A 13,089-nucleotide genomic window follows, 5' to 3' on the forward strand; every position below is an offset into this window, starting at 1 on the left:
CACACACTGCGATGCGGAGGGAGGAAGAGAAACGCCATTTTAAAGCAGACAAACACGCTCAAAGCACAAAACATTTAATGGTGTGCCACATTTTCAAAAATATCGACGAATTAACATATTAACAAAGAACAAATCTAGAAAGAGAGAAGGGGGCCCTTTAAAGCGTGTTTAATCCACGGGGGGCTGAAAATGTCTGTCGACAGGAGAGATGAGAAAGGTAACGTTAAAGATTTTTTTTTTTTACCTGTAACGTTAGCCTAGTCACAGATTTGTTGAACAAAAACCGTAATATGTGTTTTTTATTTACAATTTATAAACTACTAGCTGTTGGATATTAAGTTTTAGTTTTTATATTAGCTCCCATTCTTTCTAGACGTTGATCTGTTGAGGAATCGTAACCTCTATTATTAGCATAGCATGATGCTAACGTGTATCATGGAGGATTTTGTTTCAGACAGAAACATGTATTTTATTGATTTAAGGTATATAGGACATCTGTGTGATTTAGTTATGCATCAAAATAGATCTGTTTTGCCTAATAAATTTTGTAAAACACGTTATGTAACTTCAATATTTGATGTCTCACAATGAATTAATTAAAGTGTTTGCACATTTTACACTAACATGTTCAACGGAACAGTTTAATATTAAACGTGAATGGCTTTTTTGCTGAATTAATTTGAATTTATATTATTAATGTTTTTATCTGTTAATCTATTGTGACGTATCTGTTGTATTGAATGCTATATTGTAGGGATCATGCAAATTATCGATTAATTCATTAATCATTAATTGATTGACCTTATCGATCGATTAATGATTAACTGATAAGGCAATTTTCCTGAGAATGTAGGCTACATTTCTCACTGTATCAATAGTGTCTTTAACATAAAAAGCAAAATATTGCTTATATACTGAATAAAACTGCTATATACTGAATGAAAAATGTTATATTGCTCAAATGATGTTAGTTGGGATATGGTACAGAATGGCATTTATGTAGTTTAACAATGCACAGAAAATTTAAATACATAAAAAAATATTCGTGCACTGGCTCACCTGTGGCAAACATGTTAATAAAAATCCATATGGGTAGGCTTAGCCTTAATATATTAAGTCTACATATAATAATCTGTCTGGTAAACTACTTGAATGAAAAACTTGAAACATTAACAGCAACACTTATAGATAATTAAATTAATCATTTAATAATCAAATATAACGACTCATACAACTTGTCACCAACGCCGCCTCAGATGCGTGCTTGTCTGAGCTGTGCTGAGCACTTTCGTTATTTAAATCAAAGAAACACAACCGATATGAGATTAGCCGGATATATATACAAAATGAACATAATATTACAAATTATATCTTCACAAAATGACGTGAATGCACAAGTGAACTTGAACCAAGTTACGCGCCATTCAGAATGACTGAATGTTGTGCACGCGCTCTTTCTGGAACAACGCGACAGGGCAACTAAACCCAAATAATTCACCACGTTTAAATACAATATTGGTCTCTTTATAATGTTATGTAATATGACACTCCCAATAGTCATTATTAGTCGTGCATTGCCGTTTGAGCTGCACGCGCTAAAGATCACGCTTCAATTCTCAACAAAATGCATCCAATTTGAAAGGAGTACACATAATAAACTATTACAACTTACCATTTGCATAAAACGAGAGGCTGCGAACACACACGCAAACGTAGTCATGATGAAGTCTCAAACATAACTCCGGCGGCTCGCTTACATGTTTCGCGGTTGAGTTGCAGGCACGCGCATAGACCTGGTTAGTCGATGCTCGATAAGTTTGATCGATTAATGTATTATCGACAGTTAATCGATTAATCGTTGAGATCTATATAAAGGCTAGATATCTCGTCCACGCTGCTGGCCAATGGAGGTTACGTCTGCACCTGGCGGCCATCTTGTCACAGGCAGCTCGCTCACTCGTAACATTGTGTTAATAGTACATGTACTATTAAAATAACCATAACTTGCTCAATTTTGTACCGATTTTCAAACGGTTTGGTTTGTTATAATCATCAGAGATTTAGTTATGACACTGCATACTTATGAATAATAAGTGTATAAATAAATAATCATCCAGATAATTATAGCCACGTTAATAACGTTTGTAAGAAACCAAACCGTTTGTAAATCCATCAAGATTTCAACCAGATTCGTGTTGACCACTCATCTTACATCAGCTTACCTGTGACAAGATGGCCGCCGGTGATGACGATAGAAACTCTGCCTTAAGACATCTAGCCTTTATATACATATCTATGGACATCCCTACGTAATGTTTCATGTTGGTGCGACTCGAGTGACCAATGACATACCAATATACTTAAAACTAAAATGCAACATTTTTGTGCTTTTATTTCCAGATGGGGAACTGAATGTGCTGGAAGACATTTTGACTGATGCTCCTGACCAGGATGATGAGCTCTACAATCCTGAGAGTGAACATGATGTTAATGAGAAAAAAGGTACAGTTTGAAAGCATTGACCGGTTCAGATGCATCCAATTTTGACCAACTATTCATACTTTTTCAAGTCATTTTACAAGTGTTCAGATTTGTTTGTTTGGGTACTGTAGTATCAATCCAAAATATTCACACTGAGTCACTAAGTCACCTTGAAATCAAAATTCTGTTTTTTATGTAATATTGCAGTGTTTATTATAAATGATGTATCTGTGCACATAATTTTTTTTTTCTAGAATATGCTTCTTTAATTAAAATAGCTTCCCGTTTGCAACATCATCTCTGATGTTAACTGGGGCGAGGGCGGGGCAACCTGTCACTCACATGAGATCGACCAATAGCAAACCACCTCTCTCTGGCTCTGTCACCACATTAACTTCTCATTTACCTTATGCCTCAGGGTCTAAAAGGAAGCATGAACGAGGAGACAGCCAGGATGCAAAGCGGCTTAGAGCCTCAGGACACACTACCAGACAGCAACTAAAGAGAGCTGCAACTTCTTCTGGCTCAAACAGCAAAAAGACGAGCAATCCCAGAGGAAGACACGCACCGGAAGACATCTATGATGACAGAAAGAACCATGCTGGAAGAGGATCCCGGGCTGATCTGCCTAAAGGCTATAGTGAAAAGGGCCTGTCCCGCAGCAGAGACTCCCAGAGACGAATCAAACCCCTGCTGCCTGAACTGACAGAGGTGAGAGAGGATGGTTTTTGCATTAAGGTTGATCTAAAACTAATTATTCATTCTTATCTTAATAACAAATGGCAAACAGAATGGGATCTATATGAACAGAGCAGCACGTCTCTTGTCTCTGGTGAGCTTTTAAATGTAGTTTGACTAGGATTGGGAATCGTGAGAAATTTTACGGTTCCGCCTTACGATTCGGTTTCATTAAAATGAGTTCAGCAATAGCAAGGAAAAAATGCACAATACTCAACTCAAACATTCCTTTTTGTGTTTATTCCTTAAACTTGTCAAAGGAGTTTAATAGATTGTTAATGGCAACAAATTCAACGTCATATTTAGCAGCTTTTGCAAAAGTATTTAACAATTTTTCTGAAGGAAAACCAACATTTCTGCTTTCCCTGGGAGATTTTGGGACCTCCCTGTATCTCCAGCAGTGGAGAAAACCCTCTCAGAAGGGCTAGAAGATGCTTGAACACGCATGTAGGATCCAGACAGGTGAAACAGACTGTAAAATTGATGTGAATGATTGGTTCATAAAGACTCAGTACTGGATGATTCAGCGTTTTTTCAGCATAGAGCGAATGCACAGTGACGTGACTAGTAGGGTTGTAACGGTATGAGATTTTCACGGTATGATAATCGTCTCAGAAAATATCACGGTTTCACGGTATTAAACTATCATTATTATAATCATCATCAGCTACAATGGCCCTTAAATGAATAAAAACAGATATGGTTTTTGGTTGAACATGGTTTACAAAGTTTTTTTCAATAGAGTCTTTATGAAATGTATATTTATTTCCACAGAAATTCTGGGTTGTCTGAAATAACTGGTCTGGATTCTGTGGTTGAATACAAAATGTATTTTTGAAAATGCAATCAGATCAAATGTAACAACTTTAGTTTATCTACACAAGAGAGGTTAACTAAATTAAAACATGGACAAAAAAACTATACACATATTTTAGTCATTATTTTAGTCATAGGCTAAACCAAACTTTTTTTTTACAGGTTGTACTGAACACCTATGAGTTTCAGTTAGGCTGCATTTACACTGCAGGTCTTGATGCCCAAATCCGATTTTCTGACTATATCTGATTTTTTTTTGACGACCTGTTTACATTATCTTTTAAAAGTGACCCATATGCAATTTTTGCATTTACACTTACACTGCTGAGGATACTGTGGAGAAAAAAAAGAGGAGAGACACTGCCACGAGCACTTAAAACGAGTCCTCTCGTGAAATGTCTTCAAATACGGATTTATTTCTTTAACAACCCTGCATTTTTGCCGGCACTCTTCACCCCAAACACTCAAAAGACATGAAACCTCCGCATTGCTCCACTGTGTGTATCTTTTCTTCCATCGCGCCTATAATCGCACACTTTTTAATGACGTACGACTCGCATTTACTGGGGAATATCCGATTTGTCTGCTTACATGGCAGACGCAAATACACGTATCTGATTCATATCCGATTTATAACCACATATGAATGAGGCCTGAATCCAATCTGAGAAAGTTGGAACCCATGCGTTTTTTTTCCTGCTTTCACGTTCACCGGTCATATCCGATCTGTGCCACATGAGAGGAAAAAATCGGATTTGGGTCACTTGAACTATGCAGTGTAAACGAGGCGTGTATTTGATGATTATTCTTTTAAAAAACAATTATAAAGTGCACATTAAGTGTTCTCTGTCTGGATATGTTCATGCGTTCACATCTTCACATAGTGGGTGAGACAGCTTTAAAAACCATGAGCGTCATGCGTACTTGAGTGTGTACTAGATCTACTAGACGAAACGGCGCTGCTCATTCATACAGAGACGCGCTGAATATAGAAGGGGCTTGCACACCAGTCTTTTTGCGTTGTATATTCACAGAAACGCACATCGCGATTTGATTTAGGCTACTGCACAGCTATATTTTGATTTATTCATCCATCTATCTTTTTAAATCACACATTTTACGTGGCATCTGTTTTGTAACGCAAAAAAGACGGGTGTGCGTCTTTTTGACAGACCGGGATTCCCTCAGCATGACAGAAATAATATGGCCTTAAGTTATAAAAGTTATGAATAACCTTTATCTTCACGGAGGGAAGGTGTTCCTGAATATGGGAGAACATGTTCGACGTGTTTACTCCTTTTACAGCCACTCTTCGTCCACCTTGCAAACTGGATATCCATCTTCAATGAAAACACCATGATCGTTTTTCGGATATAGTACAAAATATTCCCATACTGCAGATTTTATTTATTTTTCCGGCGGGAGATAGAGATTCGCAGCCTCTGTCTCGGACATTTTCAGCGCTGTACAGGTAAGCAGTCAAGCTGAAAGAAGTTAAAAACTGAAAAGCTGAAAGCAGTGCAGGTGAATTCTGTTTTTTTTTTTTTTTTACCGCGGATAAGCAAATGTGCACGATATGATAATCGTACATGTCAATATCGCGATGTGGGACACTTGCCATTTATATTTTTAAAACAATAATATCTTTAAAAAGACCTTAAGTAATTTTGACAAACTATATATCATTTGAAAGCTTACAATCTCTAGTTTCCATATTTGGTGACTGATTTTTAAAATAAATTACACAGGAGCTGTAATTTATCAATTTACAACAAGAATATTTTCATACTCATAAAGCGTTCAGACCTTTATTTTGAAATAGCAGTGAACATGAAAAATCATGAAAAAAAGGTAGAAACCTCAGTTTGATTTCATACCAAGAGTTCAAAAGATAGAATCCATTCGATTATTTTAGAAAAAAAGGTCTGAAAATGTTTTAAATATTACGGGAAAAAAAAATCAACATTTGTGATGTGGCAATAGGCTATAACACGCATGCGTGTTCTTTGTATGTGATTCCTGTTGAATTCATATCAAAATCTGCCAAACTTCCCATACTACTTCTGATTAGGATTTCTACTTCATAAATTGTATGAAAATTGTGGAAATAATGGTTCAGATCACTCTAAACACATATGGAAATGGAGGCGCCCTTATATGGGCTGTAATGGAGTCTGGTTGTGCCCTAGTGGAAGCGTTCGGTACTGCGCCCAAACTATATCTCACTGAAAGCTCATTTTTGAGATATCAACCTAAAATTTTAAACACAACTTGTTTAGATATTTGGTTTTGATTTTTCTGCAGCTTTAGAGTAGCCCAGGTTTTGAAAATATATATTTTATATAAAATATGAATCATTTTTTTTTTTTACATTGAACATTTCCATAAACTCAAACTTATATAACTTTTTTGTCTTTCACTTTCTTAATTTATTTCACTTCGAGAAAAATCTGCCAAATGTCTTTAAAACGAGACCAATCTTACGTCTATATTACAAAGCATTCTTGAATTACAACCATTTAAGTTCAAAATTAGCATTTCCATGTCTATTCAAAAAAAGGGGGGTGACAGTTAAGAGGTTAAACTTGCTCGATTAAGTTGCATCTGATCGCAGACACGTTACATCAGACATACTCCAATTTTTATTTGCATCTTTGTTGTTCTTTTACTTGATTTTTACCATCATTTCAGTGTCAAACTGTACCAAAGCTTTCACAGTTACTCGAGTCGTACAGTTAAAACAGATTTATGTTATATTTGTAAAACTAATAATCCATCATTTAAGTTGCATAGCAAGCATGGTGTGTAATACATGCACTTGTTTTCAGAAGATGCGGAGGACCAGTGAGGAGAGTACAGGCAGAACGAGTCGCTCGTCCAGAGAGGAAGAGCCTCATTCAGATGAATATGTGACTGGCAGCTCTGTGGCTTCCTCTGAAGGAAACTGCTCTGATGTCGAAGAAGGAGCCATGCAGGAGGAAGGGGAAGAGAAGGAAGTGGAGGAGGAGGAAGTGGATGAAGAAGAGGAAGAAGAAGAAGAGGAAGAGTATGAACTAGAGGAAGAGGACCCACAGGAGGGAAATGAACCGAATGACTACGACACTCGCAGTGAGGCCAGTGATTCCCAGTCTGAGTCTGTGTCCTTCTCGGAGGGAGAGTCCGTACATTCAGCCTCGGGCTCAGAAGCGTCAGGTATGAGCTACTCAAATGAGCCATAATCTAGGGCTGGGTATTGAGACAAATTTCACAATTCGATTCAATTTCGATTCACAAGCTTGCAATTCGATTCGATTTCGATTCAATATCGATTATTTTGGATATCAGTTACAATAAATGGCCATTTTTCTCAAGGGAATCAAATCTCTTAACTAATGCTGTAAACTATGGAGGTCTAGTTGTAGCCTATAGGCTTCATTAGCCTAATATGAAGGTAATAATAAACTGTTTTGTAGTTATACAAACACTTAAATTACACTTTTATTTATTTTTATAATAAGAAGATTATATGAAATATAAACATTTAAATTGTGGCTGTCCTAAAAACTTGCCAGATTTATTCAAATATGCATTAAATATTGAAGAACATTAAGATTATAATGCATATGTAATATGGTGTATATATTTAGCAAAATTCTCCTCTCTAGAGTTATTTTTTCTAGCTGACTAACGAGTTTATGTGGGTTTCCTGAGGTAAATATGACGATACATGACATTGATTAGTTTAACTGACGTCTTTTCACGGTTGAAACGCTGATTGAGCGAATCAATGTGACATGATACGGATTTCGATAAGTTGTACTCTATCTTTAACTCACTTTCAGATGCTCATTCATGTTTATTTCGCGCTGTGACGGGTATTATTAAGCCGGAAGGGAGATCAGCGCCACTGCTTCTCTTGCGTTGCGCCAGAGCGATCTCATGCCACAGCGCCAAAACGCTATTTATGTTTTTGAATTTCTAAAAAAAAATGGACGTAATTTAAAAATTTAAACTTTGTTTCATATCAATAGTAACAAAGGACAAATATTATTGCGATTTTTTTGGATGCGCGCAGCCGCGATTTGATGTCCCATTCATTCAAATGAAACAGGATGACTAATCGATTCTTGAGATTTAAGAATCGATATCGGTTCGTAAAAATGAGAATCGATTAATATCGAGAAATCGATATTTATTACCCAGCCCTACCATAATCGATTATAGTCTGTTACTGCATCGATGCAGATCATGATCCATCCTCGAAACTATTTTTTACATGGCTACATAAATTGAGTATAAATGATGCAAGAAAACCCAATTGGTCAACTGGGACAGCGGTCAGTCCTGCAGTTTTAAATGTTTAACATTTTCAGAGTCCAAATAAACAAGAATCTGCACACTGCCACTTCTGGTTTCGACCCAAAGGGTCTTCATCAGGCTATGTAACATTTTCAGAGAGCCATTTAATAGTAATAATCTGTTCCTTAGAGTAGTAATAAATACGTAACAGTTGTTGTTGCCTGAAATAGTGTGAATTTCTAACAACTAGATTTTGTCTCTCTAAACATATACCATAATGTAAGGCTTGTGGGAATGAATCTTAATCAGCTTAATGTTAAAGCTTGCTTCTCTTTGACTTTTAGGGTCTGAAAAGAAACATGAAAAACTGTCCTCTTCTGTCAGAGCTGTGAGGAAGGGTAAGAACATCACACTCACATTCAGATAATGTTTGCGCATTTAATTGTGTTGTCACGTCTGTAATCTAGCGGTAATATTTTTTCAAGCAGTGAATCCTCCGGGGTTTTTTTTGTTTGTGAACCCTTTAAAAGTACCTAGATTGTTAGATTGATTACTTATAAAATGTGGTCTGATCTTCATCCAACTCGCATGTTGAAGACATTAATTATTGGCACCGCTGGCTGGTAAAATTAAGTGAATCAAAAAACGTAATATTAAGAGTTTTGTGATCCGTTGAACCACTTGCGTTTGCCAGTATGATGGCAAACCTTTGAGGGTGCTTAGCATGATGTGACATTGTAATTTGTGTTTTAATTTAACAAAAAATAATTTGTGATGAAACATTAATTGGAGGACCCCTTGCCGACTCCCTGTTTGAAGAACCTTGGTTTAGCAGATATGGAGTAACATGTGCCCCTATATCTTGAACGTGCAATGTCAACTATGACATTAAACTATGTGTTTACGTGTGCCTCTAGTTGAACATTATCAACAGCATCTGTTCTTTCAAATTTAGCATTTTGTTAACATGAAACGCTCATGACCGATCTAAAATTGGCTTCTTTCAAATTTATTAATCTTTATTTGTGACACAAACCGTTTTTTGTTGTTGTGGCTTTACTACTGAAATGTGATGCCTCCTGACGCGTGTTCTCTGTGCAAAGAGTTGACTAACTACTGTTAAAATTCATGGTCAATTATTTTAATTTTTGGTGTTGCCTGCAGCCATTTTGTGACCAGTTTAATAATGTTTTTCTCCCCTTTTGTGTTTTTTTAAAAGATCAAACCAGCAAGCTGAAGTATATCCTGAGAGAGGCCAGGTTTTTTCTTATTAAGAGCAACAACCATGAGAATGTTTCCCTGGCTAAAGCAAAGGTTTGCCCCTCACAGCTCTGTTTACGGTTTGATTTAAGAGATTTAATGGAAGCTTAACCCAGTTAACATGACATGCTTTCTCTCTTCACAGGGTGTGTGGTCCACTCTGCCCGTCAACGAGAAAAAACTCAACGCTGCTTTTCGCGCTGCTCGAAGTGTTGTGCTAATCTTCTCAGTTAGGGAGAGTGGAAAGTTTCAAGGTGGGTCTTAAAAAGAAAAACTGCCGTAAGGAATACCAAACATAAATGGACGATAAACCCATAAGCAAGAATTTGAGCACGTGATTTGCCATGATTTAAGAGTGACTTGTATCCTCAGAGTGCCAATAACACTTGTTTGTTTTTAGAGCCAGACCGATATTAGGCATTTTCCAAACTATCGGTTTCGGCAGTTATAATGGCCGATAAATGGCCGTTAAAACGGACAAAACACGCTTGAACCATGTCATGAGTGTTGGAGTTGTTTGTCCACCAGAGGGCGCTCTACACCGTCCCTGTTGGCAACACTCGTTGAGTTGGTCACGATACATACATTGCTTGAATAACAATTAAAAGAACATCCCCATCAGTTCTCTTAACTCAAATAAGCATGACAAAATTTGTGACTATCATGTCCAGTTTAAAAAAATAAATAAATAAAATATCGGCCGATATATATCGGATTTTAAACCCAAAAATATTTGTATCGGCATTTCTATGGACTGCCTTATGTTTTGATTAAGAACAACAGCATTGATGCTTGACTAGGGCTGGGCGATAAAACGATAATTATCATGATATAATTTTACTCGATAAAACGATATCAAGAGTTCGATAATGTTTATGCTCCAAAAGCGGAACGAAACTCCGCCACACGGAGCATTTATCCGCTCGGTTCAAAGTCCAAACGGCAGCGTGACCTCACTACTCTGATCATCTCGCTCACGAGATCCAGTGAGAAGCGCTTGAGTTCAGCAAAGAACACAAATGTCAAGTTTAAACCAGTGTGACGTGGATGTGTATGATTTGGCAATAGGGGACCGTCTACACACTGGTGAAAATCGGGCCATCTTCCCCAATTTTTTATACGTGTTGTTGAAACATTTTTGAGAGGTGCTCGTAACGTGCTTGGCTCGTAATTCCTCTCACATGCTGCGAAGTGCGAGCATCACAGATTTCCACTCTTTCTCCCGAGTGAAAAATCATCTGCAAGCTCATAAAACGGCAAGAATCGTGTGTAAGCTGAACAGCAAATCAGAGTGATCTGTCTCTCACCCACGCCAACGAATGCTGATTCAACATGCTCAATCTTTTAAATTTAGGGATGCAGCGATATGAAAATTTTGGCCGGTGCCGATAACCGATAATTCTTTATATTTGAAAGCCGATAACCGATATATCGGCCGATAAATTTAAATCCAAATTTTTACCTAATTTTGAGAGCCTGATTACAAAAACAAAAGTCTCACAATTAAATCCATGCGCACAATTATAATGATGTTCTCATTATAGTGTTGTATAGCCGATATGACAGATGTTGTACCGACCCGTATTTTCATTTTTTGAAGAGATTTCAATCATATTTCAAGAAATTCAAAAACAAACAGAGCTCAACAAGTGTCTCAGCTGAAGGGAATAATACATTATTTATCAGGCTTTAATATATCGGCCTCATTTTCTTACCAGGCTGATAACGATAACAATAAAAATGAACATATATCGGCCGATACCGATATGCTGACCATCCCTATTTAAAATACACCAGACGGTGTCCAACCAGTTCGGAAACACTGCGAAAACTGAGCCAACCGTCGGCTTGGTGTGTTATGGCCTTAATAATATCATTGTCTTGTAAAATGGCATAATTTTAGTCTGTTGTCCATAATTTCTGGTTACATGCTCAAGGGACAACCATATTCATTAAATCCACATCACTTTCCCTTAGTGAATGGAAACTCATAAGGAGTGGCTTAATGCAGGTTCACTTGTGTGTGTGTTTCAGGTTTTGCTCGACTCTCGTCCGAGTCTCATCATGGAGGTTCCCCCATTCACTGGGTCCTGCCCGCAGGCATGAATGCCAAGATGCTTGGAGGAGTCTTCAAAATTGACTGGATTTGCCGGTATTAAACCATGAGAAAACAATCCCGTCTGGCTATTTGTTGATAGTTTACAATTGAGCTATTGAGGTGTGTTTTCTTTGTTTAAAGGCGGGAATTACCTTTCACAAAAACTGCTCACCTCTCCAACCCGTGGAATGAGCACAAGCCTGTGAAGATTGGACGTGATGGACAGGTTAGCCGTATTATCGTGATTTCTTTATTAACTCCTTTTACTTGGGGTTTTATTCAATGATTTAATCGTAAGGAGAGGATGTTATACCAGAAGGGATCCATTTTTCCCAGCATTTTTCTTTTTAAATATTAAAGTAAGTTAAGTTTCCAGAAAAAAGATACGCGTATATTAGATTTTTATATAGGAAATTTCACATCTATAACCGAACCCTGACAGCTTTTCATTTACACAGTTTTGCTGGAATTAATGACATTTGTTGATGACAGCTATAGGTCGAAAACAGGGGGGGAAATGTTAATTTTTTGTTTTAATTTTACAAGCACTACAGACTCTAAACAAACATAGAGGGAAATCAAAGGTGTAATTAACGCTATATATGTGTCATCCTTATTGATGAGACCAAACACTAACATGCACTAACAACACAATTTTGATTTCCTGTTGTTTTCTCACTAGCATCTCATGCCATTTGCTCTTTAGTAGGGGTGTAACGATGCCCTGTTGATTAAAATGCTAAATTTGGTATTGCAAATTTGGACTTGGTGCTGGAAACCCAAAGCACAGAACTATAGAGACACCAGAATAACAATATTCATGATTCTGAAGCTGAAAATACAGAATTATTTTAGACGAAAAAGCTTGCGATCTTTCACTGACTTGATACTGCCATTTTGTACTGCTAACAAGACATTTGGCATTGTGAGGACCCTCACATATTCCCCCATTGCATTATTATGCATTAAATTTTAACGGTAACACTTTACAATAAGGTTCGTTAGTTAATATTAGTTAACTACATTAGTTAATATGAACTAATAATGAATAGCACATATACAGCATTTGTTAATCTTTGTTAATGTTATTTTTAACATTTATTAATACTTGATTAAAATCTTGTTAACATTAGTTAATGCACCGTGAACTAACATGAACAAACAATGAACAGCTGTATTTTCATGAACAAATGCAGTAACAAATGTATTGCTCATGGTTAGTGCATGTTAGTAAATACATTAACTAATGTTAACTAATGAACCTTATTGTAAAGTGTTACCAATTCAACTTTAGTAGTTTAAAAACTCCTAAATTTGATTTTTCCTCACACTTTGGCTGAACAATACACAATATTTAGTCACTATCCACGATGCATATTGTTGCATTTTTGTATTGTGACACAATATATTGTTACGCC

General features: G+C 36.8%; 1 protein-coding gene across 3 annotated transcripts in view; it reads left to right on the forward strand.

Annotated features, from left to right (window-relative positions):
* ythdc1 (YTH N6-methyladenosine RNA binding protein C1) overlaps positions 1–13,089 on the forward strand; it is a 21,199-nt gene continuing 8,110 nt past the window's right edge. The window contains exons 1-9 of one of the 3 annotated variants that reach the window (XM_089129812.1): positions 1–217; positions 2,401–2,502; positions 2,900–3,192; positions 6,864–7,227; positions 8,658–8,711; positions 9,533–9,627; positions 9,719–9,827; positions 11,608–11,725; positions 11,813–11,897. In XM_089129812.1, coding sequence (XP_088985938.1) covers positions 190–217; positions 2,401–2,502; positions 2,900–3,192; positions 6,864–7,227; positions 8,658–8,711; positions 9,533–9,627; positions 9,719–9,827; positions 11,608–11,725; positions 11,813–11,897 — 1,248 coding nt within the window. In that variant the 5' untranslated portion in view covers positions 1–189. The remainder of the gene's footprint in view (positions 218–2,400; positions 2,503–2,899; positions 3,193–6,863; positions 7,228–8,657; positions 8,712–9,532; positions 9,628–9,718; positions 9,828–11,607; positions 11,726–11,812; positions 11,898–13,089) is intronic. The other 2 variants (XM_089129811.1, XM_039662129.2) reach the window with 2 other exon arrangements.

Source organism: Pimephales promelas, chromosome 4 (assembly GCF_988280905.1).
Source record: "Pimephales promelas chromosome 4, fPimPro1.hap1.1, whole genome shotgun sequence".
Classification (NCBI taxonomy): domain Eukaryota; kingdom Metazoa; phylum Chordata; class Actinopteri; order Cypriniformes; family Leuciscidae; genus Pimephales; species Pimephales promelas.